Source organism: Charadrius vociferus, unplaced genomic scaffold (assembly GCF_000708025.1).
Source record: "Charadrius vociferus isolate BGI_N301 unplaced genomic scaffold, ASM70802v2 scaffold173, whole genome shotgun sequence".
In the NCBI taxonomy this organism is placed as follows: Eukaryota; Metazoa; Chordata; class Aves; order Charadriiformes; family Charadriidae; genus Charadrius; species Charadrius vociferus.
Genome location: NW_009648369.1, coordinates 75,770 through 102,698, shown reverse-complemented (window position 1 = coordinate 102,698; position 26,929 = coordinate 75,770). Strand labels below are relative to the sequence as shown.

Sequence of the window (26,929 nt, the reverse complement as noted above, 5' to 3'; positions counted from 1 at the left end):
AGTGCATTAGGAACTTACAATCTTTGTTTTAGTGGGACTGTTGTTCTCCTAAATCGTTCCTAATCCTCATCCTTCCAGGACTTAGTGTTTAAAAATTAGAAGCAACTGCACCTGAAAAAGACTTTTCTGTTACCTGTGCTGTAACCTTTCTCACTAACTGAGCAGTTTTGACTCTGGTTTCATGCTTAGGATCAAGGATTCGTTATTTTATATTTAATAATGAACTCATAAAGAAGGGTGAAATGTACAATACAAGTTGAAAAAAGTCAGTTACCATTCAAGCCAAACCTGTCTGCTTATTGCCATCACATTGCAGTGTGGTTTTGGCCAAAGAATGGTAAAAAGATGTGCAGGCTCCGGCTTTGCTCCGTTTGCCTTTCAGGGGGCTGACTTGATTTGAGTTCTTCTTATTTATTAAAAAGTCATTCATGATTCCAAATTGTTTAAATGAAACTAGCATTTGAACTATCTTTCCCCTCTCATTCACAAATACTGATCATCTGTGCTGTATGTGTGCCTTGACTAAAAGTGAAATATTTCTGAATATTGAAGGACTAAAGTCAGTGGTTTTAAAATAGCTTGTAGCCACATGAGTTGGAAACATACTCACAAGGGATAATCAGTGGGCTAATGTTTCTCTAATGGGTGATTCAGAGCCCTGATAAGTGAAGCTCTGACTCTGATTTGTCCTCTAAGGAATCTTTTCTCTCATGCTCCAGTTCTCCAGAGACTGCAGTAAGAATACAGGGAGATTAGCTTTACTACGCTAAAACTGGCCTTTGTGAATATTTCCCTTTCCATGAAGGAAAATATCATCCAAACTATCACTTCTGTTAGTGCTAAAAAAAAAAAAAAAAAGTATTTTAAAGTCTCTGAAGTGAATAAAATTTTTTTTATACATATGAGTCTTCTCTGTTCCTTCTTCCTCTGAGTACTTAAAGTATTTGCCCAGCTCTAATTGCACTATTTTGGTCAGGACGGAAAGAACTACACTGTACATAGGACTAGGGAGTAAAATAAAACTGTCATCATGTTTTCATTTATTTACAGAAAGAGGAACTTGAGACAGTGTGATTGTTAGTCATCAGGTTTTCATCTGCTGTATGTGAAATGAGCCTTCATACTTCCAGTTGGGTTTCGTTCATCGCCGTTGAGCCTCTGTGTGCAGATATGGTATACATCCTGTGGGAAGGAGAAAGCACAACAATCATTGTGTTCGTACCAAGCTGACAATTAAATTCCTAATTCTGGGAAGTGATTTTTCCAGGTCATTTTCTTCACTTCACAGGCCTAGGAAAGCCAACTCGCATTCAGCGTGAGGGACTAGGTGAAAATTCCTTCCTCCTTTGGAGTCATAACCTGGAGGTTAAACACAAATCCATCCTCCAAAGATTCACTGAACGCTACTTCGGATTTGTCTGCCATTTGCCTAAAACCGCAGATGGGTTTTTGATAAACTATAAGTTCAGCACCTCAAATACTTACAACATATATAAACACTATATGTTCTGCAGATGAGATAAATCTGAGCATACGATTGCAGAATAATCTGCTATGGGAAGCTGTGGAAGTTCAAGATACTGACTCACTCTCTGAACAACACATCAAAAAATGCTGGAATTGGTATGAATGATGAAATGGGCCTTCATGCCTGTAATAAGTTCATACCAGGCTTTTGAAGCAAATTACTCTACTGGAATTCTATGGATTCAGAGTCAGATATATGTGGTAGGGCATTTATTGCCTTTATATCAGCCTACACTGTCAGATTAACATCCCTCATTATCTCATTGTTGCTCAATCATTGAACTAAGAGACTTGTCTGGCATAACAGAACTAGAAGCATTTTTCCTCCAAGTGCACAATTAGTGTTTCCAGAAACTCCACTGGTGGTCAGCACAGATTTTGCCAGAAAGTTGTAAATAGAAAAAAAGGCCTTTTTATGAGACATTATTACACTTTGATTTGTTTGTTTGGGGTTGGGGTTTTTTTTGGTGTGAGTGGTACCTACAGGGTGGTTAAGGAACTGTTGTCTCTCCCTGCTAATTCTGTGGCTGAAAGGCATAGTATTGATAGGTTAATTATGTAGGGAATTAACACAATTCTCTCCCTTTTACTTCACAGGCAATGGTGGTCATCAACACATTCTGGAGATGACCCATATGATGACATGAAAGAAAAGGAGCAGGAGGATGGGACTGATCCAAAAACCACTAAAACCAATGGGACTTTTTCCAACTAGATCACTGGAGTTGCAGCTGGATCTAAAAGTAAGAACATCTCCTTGCTTCTCTTTTTACACTTAAAAACACCTTACAAATTTCCATGGCAAGAAAGACCTTGAATAGGTCATGGTCAAAAACAAGAAATAAGATTCGAAAAGCTGTGACTCTTGGTAGATCTTATTTTGGTACATTTTCAGAACATTACGTACTTAAAGATATCTGACTTCTGAAAGAAGTAATTACCTTGATTTCTTCAAAGAGCCCTTCTTCTGCAGTGTCTTCAAACCACCTGACCGGCAACAGGCAAACTTGCAATCAATGACCTGGTAAATAATTGGGTTGTACATGGCTGCTGACTTTGCAAGCAAAGTTGGTACCACTGAAAACTGAATGGGAACGGAATCCGGCTGTCCAAAGGCTGACCACACGGAGACCACAGCGTAAGGGATCCAGGCAATGAGGAACCCTGCGCAGATCAACATTGCCACCTTGTGAGAGGAACAGAAAAAAAAAGAGAAAGAGGTTAATCTAGCAGAGTTAGACACTGACAGCACAGCACAGGGCTCGGCGGAACGCAAGGGAACATGCCACAGAATGGAAAACTAATAACTCACTTCAGATGAACTTACAATATGAACAAAAACTGTCACGCATTTCTCTTCTCTTTATCTACCGCTTGTTTTTCTTTCACCTGACATAGAGCAGTTAATGAGTCCGTTACCACAGACCTTTAAAAGTGCTGTAAGGTCTGGCTAAACATGAGGAAACTAAATGAGATCTCATAAAATAATAATTCTTTGATATTAAATTTAAAATTTTTTAAGGAGGAGAGTCCTTTCAAAGCATACAGACTTTCTTTTTTAGGTTAATACATAACATGGAGGGGTGAAAGTTTTTGAAAATCTTGGCAAAATCTTTGAGATCAACACAGGTTAAACTGGAAACATTTCCTACAGGGTTTCTCCTTCAGTTTTTTTCATTTTCTTGCTTATTTGAGGAGCCTCTCACTTCTATAGTCTCTTCCAAGCAAACATTCCTCAGATTGTCAAAAAGAAACCCAGTCTCTTTTCCATTCCAGAGTGAAACAAGCATGCACTGAGAAAACAAAACCAAAGAAATTATTAAGCCCAGGTCTTCCAGATTCTGGGTCCTTTGAAATCAGATTCCAAAGTTCATAAAATCAAAGCCTTTGAAGAAGTTTCCAGGACTGAATTAGGTCCTGATGGATTGTGTAAGTGGGGGACCCTGACTGCCTCTGTAAGTGAGTTTGTTTAGGAGGGTGTATTCCTGTCTTTATCTACTACAGCTCCTTTTTCTGAATCACTCAGTATCAGTCACTGAGGCAAAAGCAACAGAAATCAGGGAAAGAAGATAGGAGAAAAGATCTAATGCAGGGTGTTTTCCTCTCTTGTAGGCTGTGCTGATGTCCCACAGAGAAGGTGTCAAACCACAGTGGGACCGATAACCTGACACGAGGATGACCACGAGGAAAGAGAAGAGTTTTGATAAACTAGGTGTGTCTTCTGCCTGCACCCAGGAGGGGGTCTATGGCCTATCTTCCACTTGAAAAACGCCACCAACTGAACCCCTTACAAGACACATATGGAAAAAGGGAACATAAATTCATTCAATAAGGCATGAGCTGTCAAGTCTTTGGGTACACCCATTCCAGCAGATAAAAAATGACTGTATTCACCTGGGTAAGCCAGAATTGAAACTATTGGGAATTTAATTGAGAGTGAGAACGCTAATACAACGTCTAGTTTTCTTTCTCTTAGGCCACAGCATGGGTGTGTGCTCCATTAAAATCTGTAGATGCTTTATAAAGCAAATTTCTACCAAAGATTCAGGTTGCATTCCTGGTAAATGAGAAAATGATTTCCTTAAAACATGAGGAAATGTAGCCATAGGAATGTTTAGTATAAATAGTAAAGAAAAACTATTTGGGGCCAAAATTTGTGATTTCTATACTTTACCTGAACCAGTCTGACTGCACTCAGTCACATCCTGATATAGCTTCACATGACATCATGTAATAGCACATCCTGAAGAACACATGCCATTATACTGCTGCCATTGACAGATTATTATTCTGCATCCAAATTGATAGTAGTACATGTGCACTTATTTGGAACAAGGCAGGATTGCAACAAAAAAATCGTCAGAAAACACAAGGGCTTTGGATATCGCATAACCTTTTGTGCAGGCTTTTGTTCCTCATCTTGATAAAATATTATTTTCAGGAAAACTTCTTTCTTTTATGCTTTTTTTGTTGTCAGTCACTGAAGAAACAGTGCCTGTGAGCCAAGGATCTCAAACACAGCCTGTTTGTTATAAATTGTGCCATGAAATTAAGCACGTTATGATGGAGGCTCATTTTCTGTATTTATATCTACCCCAACATTATGGTCTCCACAGTAGATCTAAGGCAGAAGGGACAACTGCTAGTGTTTCAACTCAAATCACATTAAAGTTTTACATGATCCTTCCAGTATGGGAAAAATAAATATGCAACCTCAAATCAAGGGTTTTCATTGTTCTTCAAAGGAAAGGTCCTGAATAACCCCAAAACAGTACTACATTGAAGCAACACTTTTAAAAGGCAAATACAGTTTTACCAGCTGTATTGGCAGCACTGACCATACAGGTAGCTAGCTGAGATTCTTTGATATGTTTAGACATAATGTCACTTATCGCTGTGTATTATGTAACTTTCAGTTCAACTCCCCAAAAATGTAATAAAATTCGATCAGCCAAGCAAAGGATGCTGCTTGTTTCCCTCTTGGCATGGCTTACAGAGGCTGATGAGTCTTTTACAGCTAAGGAATCTGGTTTTGTTCAGTACAAGTGCTTATTTTGAGAGATTTCCTGGCACAATAGCCAGTATCAGTGAGGATCATGGCTGTCACCACTGCCAAGTAGAAAATAGATTCAATCAGAAAGGGAAAATAGGGTATGGTCTGAGATGGAAAATTAATTTTGTCACTTGAACGCCTTTTTATCAGCAGCTCATGGCTGAACTTAAATGATAAATTATTTGCATAAAAACAATTGCAATGTCACAGGAGTGACTTTGGTTTATATCTTCATTAACAGAGGAATGTAAGCTGTCTGAAAGTTTTATTTCCCTGTTACAATAATCTGTTTTTTATCTGTTTTTCTGTTATGATTCCTGGGCACCTCGAATGCCTTAATATAATTCTTCACAACTGCTTCTGAAAGCAAAGGGACTTTCATGATGGGGAGCTGGGCCATGAGGAGATGATGTGACTTGTGTAAGGTCACAGTGAATCACACTCTCAAGGACTCGAGTGCCCTAATCACAAAATTATGTTTCAACTCCTGTCTTTTCCCATCTTGATAGTAACAGAGGAGAAAGCTAAAAGAACCACCTTCAGAGCATTGTACTATTGCTCAGCGCAGGAGAGCACATGGCTGAAGTTCTCCAAGCCCACTTTCACAGCTCAACAAAGCAAACTGAGTTAAATCCTCCTACCTACCTTGGTCAGCTTCATTTCAAGTATGTGACTGTTCTGAATCCTGGTGTCATAGTGAGCAACCTCTTTGGTGGATGATTTGACTTTTAAAATTATTTTGGCATAGGAAAACACGATCACTGCCGTTGGGAACAGGAGGCAAAAGAACAGAATACTCAGAATAAAAGCCTGTCCAGCCACTGAAGCCTGCGCCAGCCACCAGTCCAGAGTGCAGGAGGTCCCAAAGGGCTCAGGGGCATAGCTCCCCACACCAGCAAAAGGTACCGTAGCCCAGAAAGTGGCATAGGCCCAGATTATTGCCAGACAGATAAATGCATGATGTCTCTTAAGCCAGGTACCTAGAAGACAATTCAAGAGTTACAACCTCAGGTCCATAAGTATTTGGCACAATTGAACATGTCATTCTACACGCGCAGTAGGAGTCTGCTTGGCTGTTTGACAACAAGTCTGTAGGGTCAACCATTCAGAGGGCTGGAGCATGTCTCTTATGAGGAGAGGCTGAGAGAGTTGGGGTTCTTCAGCCTGCAGAAGAGAAGGTTCCGGGGAAACGTTATTGCAACCTTCCAGTACCTAAAGAGGGCCTACAGGGAAGGTGGGGAGGGACTCTTTATCTGGGAGTGTAGTGATAGGACGAGGGGTAATGGTTTTAAACTAAAAGAGGGTAGATTTAGATTAGATATTAGGGAGAAACTCTTTACTGTGAGAGTGATGAGACCCTGGAACAGACTCCCCAGAGAAGCTGTGGATGCCCCATCCCTGGAGGTGTTCAAGGCCAGGTTGGACGGGGCTTGGAGCAACCTGGTCTAGTGGAAGACGTCACTGCCCATGGCATGGGGGTTGGAACTAGATGATCTTAAAGGTCCCTTCCAACTCAAACTATTCTATGATTCTATGATTCTGTGACTAAGTGTTTAATTCAGCCTTTCAGTATGAAGGCTCACTACCTGCAACTGTATAATGGAACTTACGTTATTTCCTGTTCCTCTTGTCATATATTAACTGGCTAAAGTTTGATCTCAGGACACTTGCCAACATAAATTATTAACCAAAGTGACTGAAAGACAAGGATTTGTAGAGGAAATAACATATCCAAGATTTATTTTTACCTTGTCATTCTTTTCCAGTACAGTAAATCACCATGTACATAGTGTCAGAAGTATTTTTACTAGGTTTTTTCATGTATCCTTGCCCATTTTTCTTATTAAATGCTAATGGCATGCCTTGAGTTGTGGAGTGGAATATTGTCTCTCTGCTCATCTTGCATACAACTCTAATTCATCTGGAAAATGCTTCAGTCTACAAGCTTTCCATCATCACCTATGTTCAACATGTTGAATTCACATAGGACTAACAAGTCTGATTTATGCAGAAACTCAGCCTATGGTATTATAACAGCTCCTTCCACCTTGAAAGCTCTAATCTGTTTTCACTCCCCACCCACTGACATTGAGGAGCTTTCTTCAGAGTTTGAGAATGACTTAAAACAAAACCAAAACAAAGAAATAACTGTAATTTGGATGTGGCCAGTGCCCCTTCCCCCATTGATTTTACATTTCCAGATCACTGGAAGGAAAATGAACACTGACTGACAAATGATGTATTCGAGCACAGTGGCTGAGAGACATAAAAGTTGTTTGTCATGTTCAGGTGTGAAAAAACAAAGCAACAGTAGCATGAATACTAAAAGAATGACATTATTTTCACTGCTATTGTCAAACCATAGCAACCTATTACAAAAAAAAAAAAAAAACCAACCAAAAAACAAACCCAAAATAAAACCAAAACCAAAAAAACAGTTGCTGTTTTTGGAGGAACATGAAGATGTAGGTATACAGTCAGGTGTTCCAGGTTCCTGATGAATGATTTAGGTCTTATCCAGAAAATGGCTAAGTTAACCACCTAGACTGAACATGTTAAATATGTTTATTGCTCTCCATCATTTTGTATGGACAGCCATGATGAGACAGCCCATGAAGAAAAAAGTATTGAAGTGTTCTGTCTCTCTGGATCAAATATGTCACACTAAATACCAGAGCTCACGGCTTGAATGCTGCAGGCCGTGAAATATTTACTTCAGCTCCCCAACTCTGGGAAAAATTGTCTATGATTTGGGTTACCACTGAATTATTTTGATAAGACTTTTATAGAAAGAACTGAAATCCTGCTTAATGTGAATGGTGTATTTAAAACTCAGCTAAGGAGACCTTCCCTGCATTCACTTTTAAGGAAAAAGTATAGACGTGATCCATGACAGCAGATCTTAGCACAGTACCACAGCTTTTAATTGACAGCACACTCAGTTACTGGACAGGCTGGTGTACTTACACTTCCCAGCTGCAAACATTTCTTATAACTTAACATTACATGATTGATATTATATGTCATTATGAAGAAATGTGTTGTATGTCCCTCAAGTCACATAGGCAAGGTGTTTCTTATATATAAAGTCACCTTGAATGTTTCCTGTATTTTGTTGGGGAGTTAGTCCCCTTCAATGCAAGAAAAATATCTTTTCTAAACTGTGACAACATCTTTTAACCAGAAAGAATGAAGCATATAATACATCCTATGCGAGAGATATAAGATACTGATGTGTATGGTGATAACAGCTTTCATTCCCAAACTCATTTCATCCTCTCAGGTTCCATCTCTATATTAGAGAGATGATACCACATTATGACCTATTGCATATCCAAATCTTTTAGCAATAGCAATAGATTGCCACATATCTTAAAGGTATTTAGGCATTTCATAAGGAATACTTTTGTGTGTTGGTGTGTGTTGGTCCATAAGAGAACCATAGAATCATAGAATCGTCTAGGTCGGAAGGGACCTTTAAGATCATCAAGTCCAACCATCAACCTAACACTGCCAAGTCCACCACTAAACCATGTCCCTCAGCACCATGCCTGCGCATCTTTTAAATACCTCCACCTGTTTAAATAACTCCACCTGTTCCCTGGGCAGCCTGTTTCCAATGCTTGATAATGGTTTCGGTGAACAACTTTTTCCTAATATCCAATCTAAACCTCCCCTGGTGCAACTTGAGGCCATTTACTCTCATCCTATTGCTTGTCACTAGCGAGCAGAGGTCAACCCCCACCTCTCTACAACCTCCTTTCAGGTAGTTGTAGAGAGCAATAAGGTCTCCACTCAGCCTCCTTTTCTCCAGGTTAAACAACTCCAGTTTTCTCAGCCACTCCTCGTAAGACTTGTGGTCTAAACCCTTCACCAGCTTTGTTCCTGTTCTCTGGACACACTCCAGCTCCTCACCAAAACTAAACAGCGCACTCAAGGTGGGGCCTCACCAGTGCTGAGTACAGGGGGATGATCACTGCCCCAGTCCTGCTGGTCATACTATTCCTGATACAGGCCAGGATGCTGTCGGCCTTCCTGGCCACCTGGGCACACTGCTGGCTCACATTCAGCCGTCTGTCAACCAACGCCCCCAGGTCCTTTTCCACCACACAGCTCTCCTTTCCAGCCACTCTTCCCCAATCCTGTAGTGCTGCATGGGGTTGTTGTGACCTAAGAGCAGGACCTGGCACTTGACCTTGTTGCACCTCATACTATTGGTCTCAGCCCGTTGATCCAACCTGTCCAGATCCCTCTGTAGGGCCATCCTACCCTCAAGCAGATCAACACTCCTGCCCAACTTGGTGTCATCTGCAAACTTACTGAGGGTGCACGCGATCCCCTTGTTCAGGTCATTGATAAGGATATTAAAGAGAACCGGCCCCAGTATCAAGCCCGGGGGAACACCACTTGTGACCAGTCACCAACTGGATTTAACTCCATTCACCACCAAGATCTTGCAATATGTGCAATACTTGCATCTGTTAACATTGATAGACACAAGGCGATTTATCTATGAGCAATTACTAAAACTCATGGCTCTAAGCAGGCAGCAGAGAGACACCAGCGAAGGTGGTATGTCCAGCAATACAAATTTAGCTGGGATTACTTGGATCATGCAAATATATTTCTCTCATCTGTGTATTCCCCTCTATATTCAACAAAAGCATTCTGAAGAGCTTAAGTATTATTTCAGTCTAGAAAGCGATATCACCTAATAGAGTTTTTCTGTAGTCACTTAATATAGTTTTCTTTCTTACCATAAGACAAGTGGCAGATTTTTAGGTATCTATCCAGGCTGACAGCTGTCATGGTAATAAGGCTTCCACAGCCAAAGAAGAAACCAGCCCATCCATACCAGCGGCAGCCCATCCATCCAAACACCCAGCGGTGAGAAAAGAAAGAAATGATACTAAAGGGTTTTCCTACAACTGCAAAAGGAGAAAAGAATGTCAGGCGACTGACAAAATCCATCACTGATAAAACCACCCTCTTTCAGAAAAGCAAACCCTCCCCGTTGTCTAAAGCTAACACCAGTAAAAATGCTCTGCAAGGTGTAGAGAGGGCTTCAGGCACAACAGATGTGATGACTTGTGCGCCTTCCATCCACAGGACTAAGCCTGAGACAGCTGTAGCTAGATCCTATAGCATCTATGCCATGGTAGGATGAGCCAAGCCTGCAGAACGGCTGGAAACAGGTCCTTTACTACAGATCACATAAACCAGAAGTAAATCTGGTACTGAGCATGTGAAAGCTCTTCCCATTATGAAAACTTCAGAGTATGTGTTAAGTCCACATGTAAACACATGTAAACAGTACAGCTGATGGGTGAGTCTGGGTCTGAAACAGGCACAGATCTAGTTAGGCTACATCCCTATAATCAACTGAGTGTCTTCAAACGTAGGATAAAGAAATTTTCCTTCAAAAAGGACTTCTGCAAACCTACTAAGTCCCAACAGTAAGATGCAGATTGCAGTAAAGTGTTCGATTAAAAGGAAGACAGTGCTACGGTTGCAGCAGGGACTTGAGCTGCAGAAGTGGTTCCAGCTGCTGTCCATACCACACTCTTCTATGATGACTCTCAGAAAGCCACCTGGTCACAGATATTAAAAATTTTTAAGCATCCCTAACCAGAAGGGAAGTATCGAGCTATTTTGTAGACTGTCCTAGCAGCACCTTAGCTCGTTTCTCCATTTGTAAAAGTTGGGGGTGCACAATGGAGTATGTTGTTCCATTCTCACCATAAAACAGATTGACATTATTCATATTCTTTGTAAGTATCATGAAAATGAGAAAGTTTGGAAATTGCAATTTTCTAGTTGGAAATCTCCATTTCCTGATTTTTATTTTTTTTCTGTCTCAAACTGGACAAACAAAAAAAAAATCAAATTTGATGTAACAGAAAAATCAGAAATTTACAGTGTAGGAATATCAGCATGTTTTCTGAATCCTTCATTTCTACATACCAAACTGACCTGAAATGCTCCTGGCCTAAGCAGTTCAACTGTGACATCCAGAAAACATTAAATATTTAACTCTACCGTCCTGTGACTGTATTCCTGCACAGGAGTTGCCAGAGCACCTCAAAGAGCTGAAAGCGTCTCAGCTGCCCTGGGCTAGTTTCCCTTACTGAACCACACTGGGTTCCATGGCAGCTCAGTGAATTGGTTTATAAAGACAACAAAAATTGTCTTGCAAACTGTAATTCCCACAAGGTGACCTATTCATAGAAGTCAAGACAAAAGTCTCAATTTTGCTCAAGTGAGCCATAGAAAAATGGTTTGGATTGTTCTCGAAAATATTCCATTTCAGATCACACTGATGCGAAACTAAACATTCTGTTTTCATTCTTAACAGAAAATTAAAACATTTCTACCAAAACAAAATCTTGCAAAAAAATGGCCTTTGCTCCATTTTCATTTTTGCCAAAAACATCATGATTGAAAACCCTTCAAAATGAGACTTATTTTTAAACAAAGTATTTTGGGATTCTTTTCCTTTAGCCTAAGCCTATAAGGAAAACTCTGTCTGAGCCTGAAGGTTGTGCTAGGGTCAATAATATATTATGTGCTTTTCTCCAAGCAGAATAAATGTACTTTAATTTTTCAAGCAAAAGCTGACCCCAGTGATTAAGATTTCAAGAAAAGCATGAAATATGGCAAGGTCTAGGATATATGATAAGAGTCAGCAACTTTACTCATGTAAATCATCACCAGCTCTAAAGGCCAACACATTTATTTGCACAAAACCGAATTTCTCTTCAGCGGCACTGGGCTCAGGGTATGGTATCAGTGCAAAAATGAGCCTGATGCAGTTTTGAACAAGCGGCTGGTGCCACCCTGTGGAAATCTGCAGGAAGCCACCGCAGAACCCATTTCTTGAACAAGGTGCCAAGGGAAGTATGTGAAATATGAAGATTTTGGCAAAGTCCCATCTTCACTCCAATCGGTCCAGCAGACAGAACACATCACTTTTCTCAAGACAACATCTTCCATTAACAAAAAAAATAAAATAAAATAAAATAAAAAGATGGAGGAGAAAAAGCACGCATGGCTGTGCCAATCACTATTATTTTTAATTACAAAACTTAAACACACAGATAGATTAAGATCCCTATAGAAGACAAGATGAACAAGAGGTATGTCGGTGACAGACCTTAATAGAGAAACTGGCAGCCCTCATGTTAAGAGGGCTCCCAAACAAGCTGTAGTTTGTGTGGTCGGGATGTACAGCTTATGTGGTTGGGAGATATCTGTTTACATTCCAAATGTATATAGCTACATATGTATAGCATATATATGTATTCTGTATATAGTGACGGAAACTCTCCTGAAACACTCTGTCTCATTGAAGTGACTCTCACTGGAGTCAGATATGAGCCTTATAAAATAGGGCAGACTCTAAGGCCACAAAGGAGATGGGAGCACCACAGAAGAAAAAAAATTGACTTTTTTCTTTTTTTTTAACTTCACCTCCAAGTGCTACATGATGGAAATAGTGTTTCCATGGCAGATATGCCAAAGAAATCTTTGGGATTTCTTTCTGTGATAGCAAAGCAGAGATATTTATGGTAACACCTTCCTTCTGCTGAATTCACAACTATTGCCTTCAGAAAACCACGTTTACTGATCACCGAGAGGCTTCAAAATTACTGGAAATTGAGGGAGTGAGCAGCTCCTTGGCCGTGTGCAGAGAGAGCGCAACAAGCTTCAGTTTTGGGAGGCTGGAAGCCATCATTTTATGTTGTCCAGTACTATTTTAGGCATTTGGATGAAGGCAAAAGCATTTGGCAGAGTCGAGGGCAGGAAAAGGGTGCACTGGAGCTGGGGGCAGGGGTTCTGGTGTATGCAACACATAGGGGACAAACAACTTTGGGAGCATGGGAACATACTGTCGTTTATATTGCACTGGGGAGATCCCATGGTCAGCTGGGTCCCATCAGGACTTTATACCCGTCGGATTGTCTGCCATCCAAAATATCCTTTTCTAAAGGACGCCCAGTCCTCCCCCGATTTGCATGTAGCCGTAAGCAGCTGAACGAGACTCATGTCAAGGGCCAAAGGAATGATCTCCAAAGGCTTCTGACTCTGCAGCCTTGTGCAAACCTTTCCAAAGTTCCCTCCTCTCTTGCCAGGGCATCCGGGCTGTGAGACTGACATAAAAATCCCTCCAGTTGGCTGATGTTGCTTTTACTCTATAGATTGACAGAAATGCTTATTTTCCTGATACAGAGATAACAGAGGATGGTCACTAGACAGAAAATTATTAACTTTGATAAGCTGATGGCCACTGGGATTTTCCAGTTCTCTCCCCTCATGCCCACCCACAGTCATATTTGGCTAAATATGCATTTTTGAGGTACTTGGATCCCTCCTGATGCACCTTACAGCAAGAAAATATAATTTTCTTCAACCGTAATCCTGAGCTATTTTGTGGTTATTGTGCCAGGACACACATGGGAGCTGTCTTTGCAGGCCTGCCCAGAGCTGGGGTGAACAGGAGCTTTGCCTGATTGATAAATCCAACCCTATTTTTTCCTCTGTACTTTACATTTCTTTCCATCATGTTGTTCAGAAATGTTGTTTTCTATCCTTCTCTTATTTGTATGCAAATAATAGAGCAAAAGGCAGTTTGGGCTCCCCATGATTTCCAGAGGATCATCTCTTGCTGCTGCCAGAAATAGTGCAATAGTAAAAATGAGTAAAAATAAGACAAGAAATTACCTGAAATGCCCAGATCACACACTGCTAAATTAACAGTCATTATCTCAGCAGGTCTCAACTTCTTTTTTCGCTTTGAGGACATAAAAATAACATACCCATTTCCCAGAGTTGAAAGAATCCCTATAATAATGAAAAAAAGAAAAACAATCAAATTAGAATTCTCCTCAAAACCAGCAATACCTCTATCCCAACCTTCCTTGTGAAATTCTCTGATATTTTCAGCCTGAACCTGTGGCCTCAAGGCTAGACATTTTATTCTGAAACATGACCATCTCATCCTCATTATGCTGCTCATAGAGACATCCACTGCAGACATCTCCCTCCCACAACAAATGCTAATTTCCCCGCTGCAGCAGGGCATTGTGTTCACCACCTGAGCCTGCACAACTATTGACTGAATGAAAGTAATAAAAATCCCCTAATTCCCCTGTTCTCACCAACACCATCTGTCTCAAACATTTATGCAGCCACGAGAATGAAAACCCCAATCTCTGACCAACCTTAATTTTATTGAATACTATAATCAGAGGTTGAGGGATAAATTTCTAATATAATGTAAATTAAGATATTAACATCACATCTTAAATTTTACAATAAAAAATTATTTCTATCAGGAGGAAGAAAAATAAAATATATCTGATTTTAACTTCCCACTGGATTTCAGTGCATGAGGGGGAATCCTGTTCATGTTGGCTGACATCTTTTTTGCCATCCAAGAACCCACAGGGACCAACCTTGCAAGTGGTTAATCATCCATGACACTTGTACCAAAAATTACAGGGTTTCCAGTTTCCTTAAAGAAAACTGTTTCCTCACTAAGTCACGTTTGAAAGAGTTTGAGCCTGGAGAGAGCGTTTTGCAGTGGAAACGCAGGACAGCACACAACATCCCTCTCAGGAAGCAAGAGTCACCCCTGAAGGTGAACACCCCAAAGGGACCATTGCCCACAGAGGCCTCACACCAGAGCAGAGGAGACAAGTAAGAAGGAGGGAGATGGAGAAGAAAAGAGTGAAGAGCAAAGAGTGCCAGAGACCCCAACCTTCTGTGCCACCATTGACTCACCAAAGGGACCTACAATGGTGATGAGGGAGAAGGATAGATGTTGGAGTGAAGTTCAGCCTGGGAGAGGGGGAGGAAAAGTGTTTTCCTTAAGTATTTTATGTTTGTCATCTTTGTTTCTCACTACTCAAATACTGTTTTCAGTTAAGTTACGTTCCCCACAGTGAGTCTGTTTTGCCCACAACAGTAACTGGTGAATGATCTTCCCATCTTTACCTCCACCCTGTCTTTATCTCCACTGTTTTTGCTCTTCTTATCTCCTCCCTGTCCCACTGCGGGGGCTGTAGGCAACTGACTGCCCTGGGTGCCTGGCTGCTGGCCGAGGTCAACCCTCCACACTACTATAAAAAAAAAAGTCATAAATAACCCAACTTTCCTCTACTGATGAGGCAGAAAAGTCACTCTTCGAGGTGCCTTCCTACACTTGGCTCTGGTGGTGCAAACTCAGCCATATTCCATGTTTCAGAAAGACACCAGCAGCCCCCCATCCGCCCAGCAACACCGCTCTCCCCACATATTGTACCTTTGAACACCACATAGTTTTCATCAGAGTCTGCTGGGAGGCCAGGCCTCAGGAACTGAACCTCAGGAATTAAACGAGTATTTCCTCTGGCACATCAGTGGCCTTGCAAGGGGGCCATGTTCTCACAGAACCAAGAAACCCAAACTGGGGACATCCAGGAGGCGGAGAAAAAAATGTTTCACAGAGGCTAAAACCAGACTGCTTCTCAAGAAATATGAGTAACTGTGGAAACAATGTTTACCGAACTCAGGAGAAAAATACTTTGATTTTGAATTTTTCAGTAATAAATGCAACACTCGTCTAATTGGAAACACTTCTTTTTTTATACTGACAGTATTGCTTTCTATATTATTTTTAAAAATAAACTGGACAGAAGCCGGCTTATCATTGAATCTTAGGTTTTCTCAGAAAATTTGATTTATCCTTGGTGAATTGAATTTAAAGAACATCCTATTCTTATGGCTCTGAAAATTTAATCTGAATTATAAGTAGATACAGGTATTCATATGAATTATATTCTTCCTTGCAGCTAAGGGACTGAATCTCAGTGTTGCTGATCATTTTTCATATATCTTAACCCTTTTCTCTCTTAATGCCATTTTCTCTCGAGTGATATTTAGGATATCTAGTGTGCCAGCATTTACTTTGAAATAACTTTTGAAAGCACTCGACATTTTCCCCGAATCTTTTTCAACTGCCTGATAGTCCAGAGAGATGTCTTCATCAGATCAGTCTCTGAAGCAGCTGCTCATTATTAATGGCAATGCTTCAGAGGCCCTCAGCCCACTGACCTCCTAATCCTACAGCTGGAAGGCATCCAGCGGTAATTTAAATTGCCTCTTGTCTATACCTGCATCTCACAATTGCTTGTCTGATGTCTTTTTTTAACTCCTCGGTGATAAAAACTTCATAATCTCCTTAAGATGAGCCACCTAATGCTTCATTTTTACTACTATTAAAAAGATTTTCCAAACAGCTGGCTGAAGTCCTTGCTGGTGCAGAGTGCCAGCTCTGGTAGGTGCTGGCACTGGTGCCTGGGCAGAGCCCGGGCTTGGAAACAGGGGAAAAAAGATTCTTCAGATAGAAAATAAAGGCTGTTTTCTAGGACTGAACAGTTCAGGGCACAACTGTCCATCGCACCATAGCACTATTACACGTATACACACAAAGAGCCACAGATGCGATAACCAAAAAAGTGACACCTACAGAGGAAGAGCCAACCTGCAGCGAAAGGTGAAAGTGTATAGAAGTAGCAATCTGAACGAATAAGACCTGACAGCAGTGCTAAACCATCAGAGGGAAAAAAAATATATATATAGTTCAGGATTTTGTTTTCAATTAAGCTGTTTCATAACATGCTGAGGAAGCGTGCAGCAACAGTTTGCAAATCAATAGTTACTTGCCACGGGCTTTCAAAGGAGCTGACAGCCAGTGGGTCTCCGGTCAGTAGTTAGTCACCGTACCCGGCCATACAGTACATCAATCAAGTCAGTGATGAAAAAGCTAGTGGGGGAAGTGACAAAGTAAAAAGAACTGGATTCTTATAACCACATGTACCGTTGATTGTTTGGGTTTTTTTTTTCCCCAGACAATTAAAAAACTACATGTGGAAATGAACTAGTTTGGACAAAAAAAATCACAGATTCTCAGAGGATTTATCACAGAGTGGTCAAGACCTGTGATTTTCTTTAAAGACAAAAAAAAATATATTTTTATATTTACAAACTGCGAAGCTTCAGTTGTACAACCAGCCTGACCCTAAAAGCTCTACCGAGTTTCCTGGTAGGATCCCAGCCCTGTTCGCTCACCGTGTAGCTTCTTTCCCTTTTTGAAATAAATTTTCAACTCACTTGCACCTTACATGCCTCAAGCACAAAAAGATGCCCAATAGCAATCCACACCTCCTGGCTTCCCACATTTCCGCAGCTAGTGCCTCTCTCTGCTATCGGGATGTCCACACAGGACATCCTCAAGAGGGGCCACCATGTCTTGGAAGGGATCTGAAAAGGAGTAGGGGACACGCTTCAGTGGCAGAATGTGAAAATGGACAGGTTCGGCCTGAAACACAAGTTACAATAAAAAAACACAGACATACCCTTGCTGCAGATGGGAGCTGAATGCTCTGGATCTGTTTTCTGCAGATTACACAGTTTATAGAGTAAATCTGCAATACTGCAGTTACCCCAACACACGACTATGCCCAAGAGCTATTTAAGTACACAGTTTTTGCTTACTATTTTGGATACTTGGGAACTGTGATTAACTATAAAGCTGTCAATTAAAGCAAATTTACAGCCTCAGCGAGCCACTGGTGTGGAATTCAATGTCAGTGAATAGTTTCACAGAGCTGGACTTCCTTCTCCACTACATCAAGATCCACGATCCACCACCAAAAATCTGCACAGCAGTGCTTCATGTCCCAACAGAAATGTGGAGGCTTTGAACTGCCAGAAATCAACTTAGTGGAAAAGGAAATTTAGGATTTTTTTTTTTTTTCAGAATGTAAAAAAAGCCTCTCAGAGATTTACCTGGGAACAACAAAGATGAATTTCCTTTTAAGTTCTCATATTTTTGCAGGCCCAAGTTATTATTAAAATGTTGCCATCCACCTATATGGGAATGGGTAATAAAATACGGATCTGGACATCAACAGGAGTTAATGGTGGCATCCCCAAGGTGCTAGGCTAAACTGATCTTGTAAGCATTAGCTCAAACAAAGCCTTTTCTTTTTCATGGTAAGAAAAATGTGTTTAAAGACTACTTTACTCCGTCTATTCACAAGCACAGAAGAAGACCTGACATTGCTCCTTCCGCCAGTTTTGGTTTATTCACTCTCTTACTGGTGGAGCTCTGAGGTGTAATTCAGCTTTACTGGTAAAAAGCATAACACTCTCCTTCTTCACACAGACCCCTATAAAAGGGGCAGTTCTGTACTTCTCTTGGCCTCTGGCAAATTAATATCCATCACTGTATTGCACACAGTGCCTAAAATGCTGCTGCGCAGGTCTAGAAAACATGAAACTCATTGCTGTTTCATGGCTGAGGGCACGACTGACCAGCAGCTAAGCGATGAATGCTTAAAATCACAGAATCACAGAATTTTCAGAGTTGGAAGGGACCTCTAGAGATCATCTAGTCCAACTCCCCTGGCAGGATTGCCCAGAGCACATTACTCAGGACTGCATCCAGGCGGGTCTTGAAAATCTCCAGAGAAGAGGACTCCACCCCCTCCCTGGGCAGCCTGTGCCAGTGCTCTGTCACCCCAACTGTAAAGAAGTTTTTCCGTGTGTTGGAATGGAACTCCCTATGTTCCAACTTGCACCCATTGCCCCTCGTCCTGTCACTGGGAACCACCGAGAAGAGTGTGGCTCCATCCTCCTTCAACCCACCCTTTAGATATTTGTAAGTAGTAATAAGGTCTCCCCTCAGCCTTCTCTTCTCCAGGCTAAAGAGTCCCAGCTCTCTCAGCCTTTCCTCATAAGGGAGATGCTCCAATCCCTCAGTCATCTTGGTTGCCCTTTGCTGGACTCGCTCCAGCAGTTCCCTGTCCCTCTTGAACTGGGGAGCCCAAAACTGGAGCCCAAATCATTGCAATGATTGTGAAAAGGAATTAAAAATATCTGTGCAGGTTACCAGTGGTACCTTATGCCATAGATGCGAGTCCAAGCAAGACGCGAATGCAGCATTTCCATGCGTATGTGAAAAGCATACTTGGCTGTAAGGGCAGCTGATACTGGAGTGTGCAATGACCATAAGGGTAAGGTAACTAACCGAGTGAAATGCAATGCAAAACACATGAAAAAATAAGTTAAACCCAGAACAAAATGTAGAATATCATGTCTGAAGCAGAGTTACACATGTATGCCTGGAGCATCCTGGGGTTCAGGCAGACCAACTCGCTTTGTTTCTGTGTCCCCAGCTAGCTTCAGTGTCATTACCTGTGCTGTATTGAGCAATATAGATGAGTCTATAGACATTTCTGACACTTTTATTCATTCACTTTACTTTATTTCTCATACTTGGGTGATTAACTTGGGCCTGATATCATTTAATTTATTTGTTGGCCTTAAATCAATTCAGTAAGATAAATCAGAGAATTTTTGCATACTTTAACTTTCTTCTGCTTCATATCCTGCTGCCTGCTGACCTGTTCTCTCTTCACTATCTCTTTCCAACCTTGCTTACAGTCTGCCTATTTATGACCTTTAAAAATGATGTAATTATTTCTATAATGTATGCACATTTGTAACTAAGACTCTTTGGCTTGAGAGCAATTTGTACAAAAGCAGACTTCGTACTGAATCTTCCTGCGCAAGTGCTGCATCTCTGTTCTTTTCCCCGGCTCCTGTAACCCGTGGGATTTCAGTAAGTGGACTGGAGCGTAAGAGAAGGGATTGTGCAGGTACAGGCATGTGCTGCACAGAGTGTGCACCGGCACCCCTGCCTCCTAGGAAGAGGAGGACAAGAGGCCTCAAATTGCACCAGGGGAGGTTTAGAGTGGATATTAGGAAAAAATTCTTCACAGAAAGAGTTATCCAGCATTGGAACAGGCTGCCCAGAGAAGGGGGGGAGTCACCATCCCTGGAGGTATTTAAGAGATATGTAGATGTGGTGCTGAGGGACGTGGTTTAGTGGTGGTTTTGGCAGTGTTAGGTTGATGGTTGGACTTGATCTTAAAGGTCCCTTCCAACCTAGACGATTCTATGTATACAGCAGAGCTATGGCTTGAACTTTCCTGGCTTGAGCCTCTGAGCACAGTGAGTCCCCCGCTGGCTGTTAGATGTCTGGTCTGCGACACTGGGAAGGTGGGAGTCTTACTGATAAGTCCAATATCAAAGTGATTATCAGCCCTCTTTAAACTGTAATTTCAGTCTCCTCACACTGCTTATGGAAGTCTGTGCTGTCCTGGTTAGCTTTTGATTTTTCACTGGAAATTCATGATTCTGTTCCTTGCCTTAATTTGATTATACCTATGTTTTTCAAGATGTTTCAAACTTGGCAGAGGGATTTCTTTGGAACTGAATAAATCTACACTGAATACTGCCAATATAACAAGGCAGCACGGTGTACATTGGAAGGATTCATTTCAACTACTCAGACATATTTCCTGGGATTAAAGCTAAGTTTGCTTAACCGAGTGAAAAACAAAGAACCGAGGGGGGTTGTTTTGGACAGTTCAGTGAAGACATCTGTCTGCATAGCAGCAGAAAGAAATATATACATGTGAAAAGGTGGGATACATACGAAAAGGTGCATGAATACCATGAGCAGCACAGAGATACAGCTTCACCTGCCACCTCAGCTGCTCTGGATTCCTTTTTTATAAAGGCATAAGCAGAAGACAAATCAGAAATAAGCATTATTCAAGCCTCCTCCGCATAAAAGATTAGATTACTTAGAGCAGTGGGAGGAAAGGCAATAAGAGAGAGTAGGAAGGAGGGATGTAAAATAATGAATGAGAAACATGAAGGTAGGGCGGAAACAGCTTTGTATTTTGTGCAGAACTGACAGAACAAGAGAATGAATCAAAACCAAAGTAAATGGCAAGGAATACGCTGTGTATACCCTGTGTTCAGCCCGGTGTTCAGCCGTCTGACCCCCGGAGCCCCATTCCGCGTAGCACAGTTACATGACCTTGGCTCAGCTTTACTGAGAAAATAGCTGCTGAGCTGTGAGGAACTGCATAAAATAAAGTCACAAAACATAAGGAAACCTAAACCGTGGAAAGAAGTGTAAGTGTTGAGGCAAGAGTTAGAAGCTCAAGTGCTCGAGAACAAAAATAGTGACACAAAAAGGTATAACCTTGGCCCCATCCCCAAAGCAAAGATGGTAAATCATCAAAACTGAGGACAAGTTTATTCCTAGAAGCAACAGAGACCGTTATTTCCCATGTGAATGACAGCTCCTCAGCGTGTAAAAACTTAGCGTAGAAATCAGTCCCAGATATCATCTGTGTGCACTAACCAATAAATAATTGCACTTGTTCTGCTTGCAAAGTCATTCTGCACACTGTAAAAGACTTCAAAACAAAAGAGAGGGAAGGGTGTTAGGCAGAAAATATTATTCAATATAGTATGTAACAGGACAGCTGATGCCAGGAGATGAGCAAGACTCAAATGAGCATGTCTGTTCTCTTTCCTGCGAAGGCACATGAGAAAGGCTTTGAAAACAGGCCATAAAACCCACACAGCAGGAGGGCAACAGTTAGTTCTGGTCGGGAACAATTAAACTGCAAGCTTGTAACCGATCAGTAGAAAAAAAATTGAGTATTTCTTCACTTTTTGCTGGAAGGTCTCTGCTAGTCACTTTTGGCTACCTGGAGCAGCATTGTCTGTTGACACTAACTGTTGACACCATATTTCTAACACATTTCTCCTCTCCCTCCTCGATTTTTCTTTCTAGTATGATGAAATACATAATTACACATCTAATGCACAGTAGCTTCTGTCTTCTTTGTGAGCGCCTGCAAGGATGCAGTGACATAGTCATATTTCAAAGACAAATTAAAAGTTCATTACCAATTACTGTCAAATAAAACCCAGCTACAATGTCAGCTTCTCTAGAAAGCTTTGATGCAAAGGGGTCTTCCTCCTGGAGATAGTGAGGGAGGTAGTCTTCCTGGGAGGAAGTGTTGTGATCTGATGCCATCCCATTCATGTCCAGGTCAGCGTCTGAAAAACAAGAGAACAGAGTTTGCAACAGATCACGTCTGCCACCAGAAAATGCAAAGGTATTTTCGTTCATACACAAGATGCATCCTCCTGTCTTCATTTCTGCTCTGCCACCTCCCAGGGCATTTCAGGATCCAATTCAAAATTGCATAAAGCATCCTGCCATGATTTATTTCATGACTTACTTTATCCAAGAACGTCATTATTCATACGGCACTCATCACAGTAATCCGTCTGAGCAGTATCTGGGTACCAGTGTGTTGCGGAATTCAAGACAGGACCTCTGCAGCACCTTCCCTGAATACCTTCAGGAGCTTCATGTTTCCAGTGAGGTATAAGAGTGGCCCAAGACTGACAATACGGAAAAACCAAGCAGGGCAATTGTTTGTGTCTGAACAGCTTCATTGCTCAATGTGTTTAATGCATACTGAACTTGTTGTCCTTATCTGTACGCACTGTTGTCGTAATCCCAAGAAACTGGGAATTATCAGTAAGACAGTCCCAGCAATTTCTTCATATCCTGAGGGGCACTATGTCTACAGATGGTAGCTCTGCAAATTTTACAGTTAAGTGAAAAGTTACTTCCATACATTCTCCTTAGAGTTATTTAGGTGGTGGGTTCTAATGTAAATAACTTTACATGGTTATGGTTATAAACAATAATTGGCTATTACAGCAATGAAGAAGCAGCAGGAATATTAAATAGTAGACCCATCTGGGCAAACTTGTTGAATTTTCTTTCCATTTTCTTATGTGTGGAAATGGGCTATTGAGGTCAGACGTGCTAAGATCAATAAAGTGAACCCTGATATGGGAAAACTAGAATCCAGCAGACATCCGTGAAGGTTACCTCTCCAGGAAAACTGAAGAAGTAAAGTAAGGAACTCTAGCATAAGACAAAAACATTTCTGCAATGTTTGAAACAACCCAGCCAAGAACTGTTTAGGACGTTCAGTCTTCCCAGTTCTTCTTGCCAGTGCTTGGTGGGGCAGGAGTGGTGTGTGAGAACTTTAGCACTTGATTCCCAGGGCTTCCATACTTTTTGCTGGGACAAGTTGTGAAGCTCTAAATTTCACCCCTCAAAAGTTCAAACTTGCAGAGACACTAAGCAAGGAGAGAAAATGTTTCTTTATTTTGCCTGTTTGCTATCTCTTCTGCATCTTGAAGGCAGACAGTCTTTCAATAACAACCCTGTATAACTAGAAACGTAGCAGATGACACCTACCTGCACCTAAAGCACGAATAACCCCTTCCCTGTTCTCCCTCTAGCTTTGAAAAAAAAAAAAAAAAGACCTTATTTAAGGGAAAAAGACCTCATTTAAGGGAATCAGGTCATGGGGGCACATTGCCACTCTAGACATGGGAGAAGCCAAAAGGTGTCTCAGGCATATGGCTCCAAGTATTGATGATCCGAGGGCTGGAGTACCTCTCCTGTGAGGACAGGCTGAGAGAGTTGGGGCTGTTCAGCCTGGAGAAGAAAAGACTCCGGGGAGACCTTATTGCAGCCTTCCAGTATCTGAGAGCTGGGGAGGGACTTTTTACAAGGGCATGTAGTGATAGGATGAGGGGGAATGGCTTCAAACTGATTTATATTGGATATTAGGAAGAAATTTTTCACTTTGAGGGTGGTAACGCACTGGAACAGGTTTCCCAGAGAAGCTGTGGAAACTCCATCCCTGGAGGTGTTCAAGGCCAGGTTGGATGGGGCTTTGAGCAACGTGGGAGGTGTCCCTGCTCATGGCAGGGGGGCTGGAACTTGATGACGTCCAAGGTCCCTTCCAACCTAAACCATTCTATGATTCTAAGTAGCACTATATCTTTAAAGTTCAGCAGCTTCGTTGCTTTTCTTTTTTTCCCTGATGAAGGAAAAAATAAGCAAAGGCTGATTAATTAAAAAGAAATACCTTAGGTGACTTCCCGAGCACTTCTTTCACAGCCATGGAGAATACTCACTCCAGATTAATCACAGCTCCAGATGGCAGAGCAACCATTCAGTTTTGGATTCGGTACCATGGTACAGCAGCCCAGATACAGTCTAAAGAGACTGTCTTTAGACGGTACAAAAGGGTGGACTAAGGCATGAATCCGGGAAACAAAATAATCAGAGAGATCATCCTCTCCATCCAATCATAGCCACAGGTCCTGATCCAAATGCTACCTGGCCTTTTAAAGGATCCTGGTGGCTTTCTGTCACTGAGCCTGCATGGTCCCACAACTCTCGTATCGCCAAAGCATTTGAACCATGTGGGTGGCTGAAGTGATGCAAAAGGAAAAGCACATCTGGGACCTGTCAGCACAATTTGGATTTGATATAAATAAGTATCAAAGTGGTTAAAGGCATGTTGCTTTCCTGAGACACACTAAAATCTCCCACTCAAGTCAGTATTAGGTGGCTCACAAGGACAATATTGTCCAACTCACAAGCATGCGAAAAAATAGGTAGCATTAAAGAGGAAATTTCAACTTCTGTATGCACCAAGCACAGCCAGAAGCCCTGTTATTGGGATTTTTAACCTGCCTTAGAAGGAAAGGTGCAGATTTCCCAAACAAATCACAGCCATGGGGCAGCAGGAAACTTTCTTTGATCAAACTGGACTGCTACAGCATGGCAGATTTTGCTGCTTTGCTCAGTATCAGTTGTTTATCTGCTTGCAAATGTTAATGTTATGACAGACTAGTCCTATCTGGCTGCTGAAAAAGACAAAAACCCTTATCTTGGTTTTAAACAGAGAGAGCACATTTTTTTCTTGAAAACTTTCAACAAAAAGAAGAGGGATTAATGTCTAACTTCCAAAAAGACACACAAACTTTCCTCATTATTTTAAATCATGTCCAACAAATTAAGAGTAAAATAAGTTTCAGATAGAATAAGATAAAAAAAACAACTTTGCTTGATTTACACAAAATGTGTTCCACAGAGATATAATACAAGATTTTAATAAAAGATGATGACTTTAAAAGATTTTCATCATCCTGATTAGGTAGTAATTAATTGTGCTTCCCAAATGAACTTCTATTCAAGAATCAAATCACAATTTTAGAGTTTAAAAAACAGAAAGGGATGTAATTAACAAGGCAGAATAATTATCCCTCTCATAATTCCAAGTCAAGAAAAGCCATAATCCTGATCAGCATTTAGTGCCTAAATGTTGGGTAAAAAGATAGGGAGATGGATAACCTTTAAACTATTAGGTAAAGCCTAGCAAATGTAGGGAATGTATATTTTCCCAGATGAATTATTTCAGGAACCGAGATTTGCACTGCTAACTCTGGTGGTTTTGTTTATATGTGAACTTTCTAAGATACCACAGTGTTGAATGCCTGATAAAGGTCATAGAGTTCTGAACCACAACCCCTAAAAGTTAATGAGACGGGGCAGGGACTATAAAATGTTATTTTAATATAAACTTCAGTGGTATAACTGATCCATACTTGTACCGATCTTCTTTCCTTTCAAGCTCCTGTGAACTCCTAAAACATATTGGGAAGCTGCAGAGGTGAGCTGTACTAACCTAGATTCAAATTGTGCCTTCTTCCACATGGCCTAGCTAAATATTGGCAAGTATTGGCAAAATTGAAGTCCCTAATCTAAATTAGTAAGAACAGAATCAAATTGTGCCTTCTTCCACGTGGCTCAGCTAAATATTGGCAGGTATTGGCAAAATTGAAGTCCCTAATCTAAATTAGTAAGAACAGAATCATTATACTTATGTTAGCCTGCCAAAAAGGGATGTATTCAGTTTATGGAGAATCGCCAAACTGGTGGGAAGTGGGGAAGGTATTTCTGTAACTTTGCAGACAAATGAAGGAAATATTAATACCAACCATTAAAAAAAAAAAAAACCAAAAAAAAACCCTGAAAAAAACTAAAAGTGCGTTGTAGCTCAGAGACAAAAGTTAAGCAGTATGAGAAAGTTCAGTATGTAGTATGTGCCATAGGAGTAGCAGAAATTGAGCTACAATCAGATGCTGCAAAGAAATTCCTCTGTGAAAGGTACTGCAGCAGCAATGCTTTGATGGGCTTGACAAGGGAGTACAAGGAATGAAATATTATATTCAAAGTCATGAACCACATATAAATGTTGCAATCATTTGTAGAAGCAGATGAATTTACCAAAGGATAAATGGTAGAGTGAAATAGAAGATGTCTGTGGACCCAGTGCCACCTCATAGATAGAATTAGTAGAGCTCATTTCTGAAGAGTTAACACAGCTAAAGTGATAACTTTATCAATTGTTTTAATTAAGAAAATAACTTTCTGCCCTCTCATGGTATGTTAAAAACAATAAAACTATGAATAATTTTATCCGAGTCAGTAAAACACAAAAGCTAATAGGATACACTAGTGCCAGAGGGTATTGTCTTTGTAAGAGGAAAAAAGGGAATGAACTTTTTCTTTAATTTGTCCAATGGCAACCATTCCTCAGAGTCTCCATAGCAAAGTTTGTCAGCTCACAGTGTCTGCTGGGTCCCAATTCATACTGTCAAGTGTCATTCTTATTCTAAATTTCCCCCGTGTATTTTGCGCAGCCCATCTCACAAGCATGGGCTGTGGAAAGCACAAGCAAAGGCATTGCCTTGTCCTCCTACACCCATCCTGGCTGCTGTGCTGATAACACAGACCACGAGTCCAACACACCAGGTGACAAACACTGTTTCACCTTTTAAAAACCTGCTTTTCAGTACTTTCTTTTCTCCAGTTTGATGGCGACTGTCAAAGCTCATTTCTGTGACACGCATCATTAGCCAAGTATTTCCCAACAGTCCAACTAGCTGCTCTCTTTAGGAATGTAAATAACAGTGACCAGAAAACTTATCTCAAAACAACCACGGAGGCACATCCTTTTTTTTCTTTTTTTTTTTTTTTTTTTGACC

At 41.0% G+C, this 26,929-nt stretch overlaps 1 protein-coding gene across 1 annotated transcript; it reads right to left on the bottom strand.

The window, feature by feature from the left end:
* Positions 1 to 1,085: 1,085 nt before the first annotated feature.
* LOC104286679 (opsin-5-like) lies at positions 1,086 to 22,059 on the bottom strand. The gene is made up of 6 exons (XM_009885296.1): positions 21,902 to 22,059; positions 13,802 to 13,921; positions 9,838 to 10,008; positions 5,726 to 6,060; positions 2,469 to 2,713; positions 1,086 to 1,182 (listed from the first exon to the last, which is right to left on the bottom strand). The coding sequence occupies exons 1-6, from the start codon at positions 22,038 to 22,040 to the stop codon at positions 1,119 to 1,121; spliced, it is 1,074 nt and encodes a 357-aa protein (XP_009883598.1). The 5' UTR covers positions 22,041 to 22,059; the 3' UTR covers positions 1,086 to 1,118.
* Positions 22,060 to 26,929: the final 4,870 nt, after the last annotated feature.

Coding starts and splice junctions, on each gene's coding strand:
- LOC104286679 (XM_009885296.1), bottom strand. CDS start 22,040: ATGAATGGGATGGCATCAGATCACAACACTTCCTCCCAGGAAGACTAC. Junction 10,009..13,801: donor GTGTGATCTGGGCATTTCAG/GTAATTTCTTGT, acceptor CTCCTTTTGCAG/TTGTAGGAAAACCCTTTAGT. Junction 1,183..2,468: donor GGCTCTTTGAAGAAATCAAG/GTAATTACTTCT, acceptor TCCTTCCCACAG/GATGTATACCATATCTGCAC.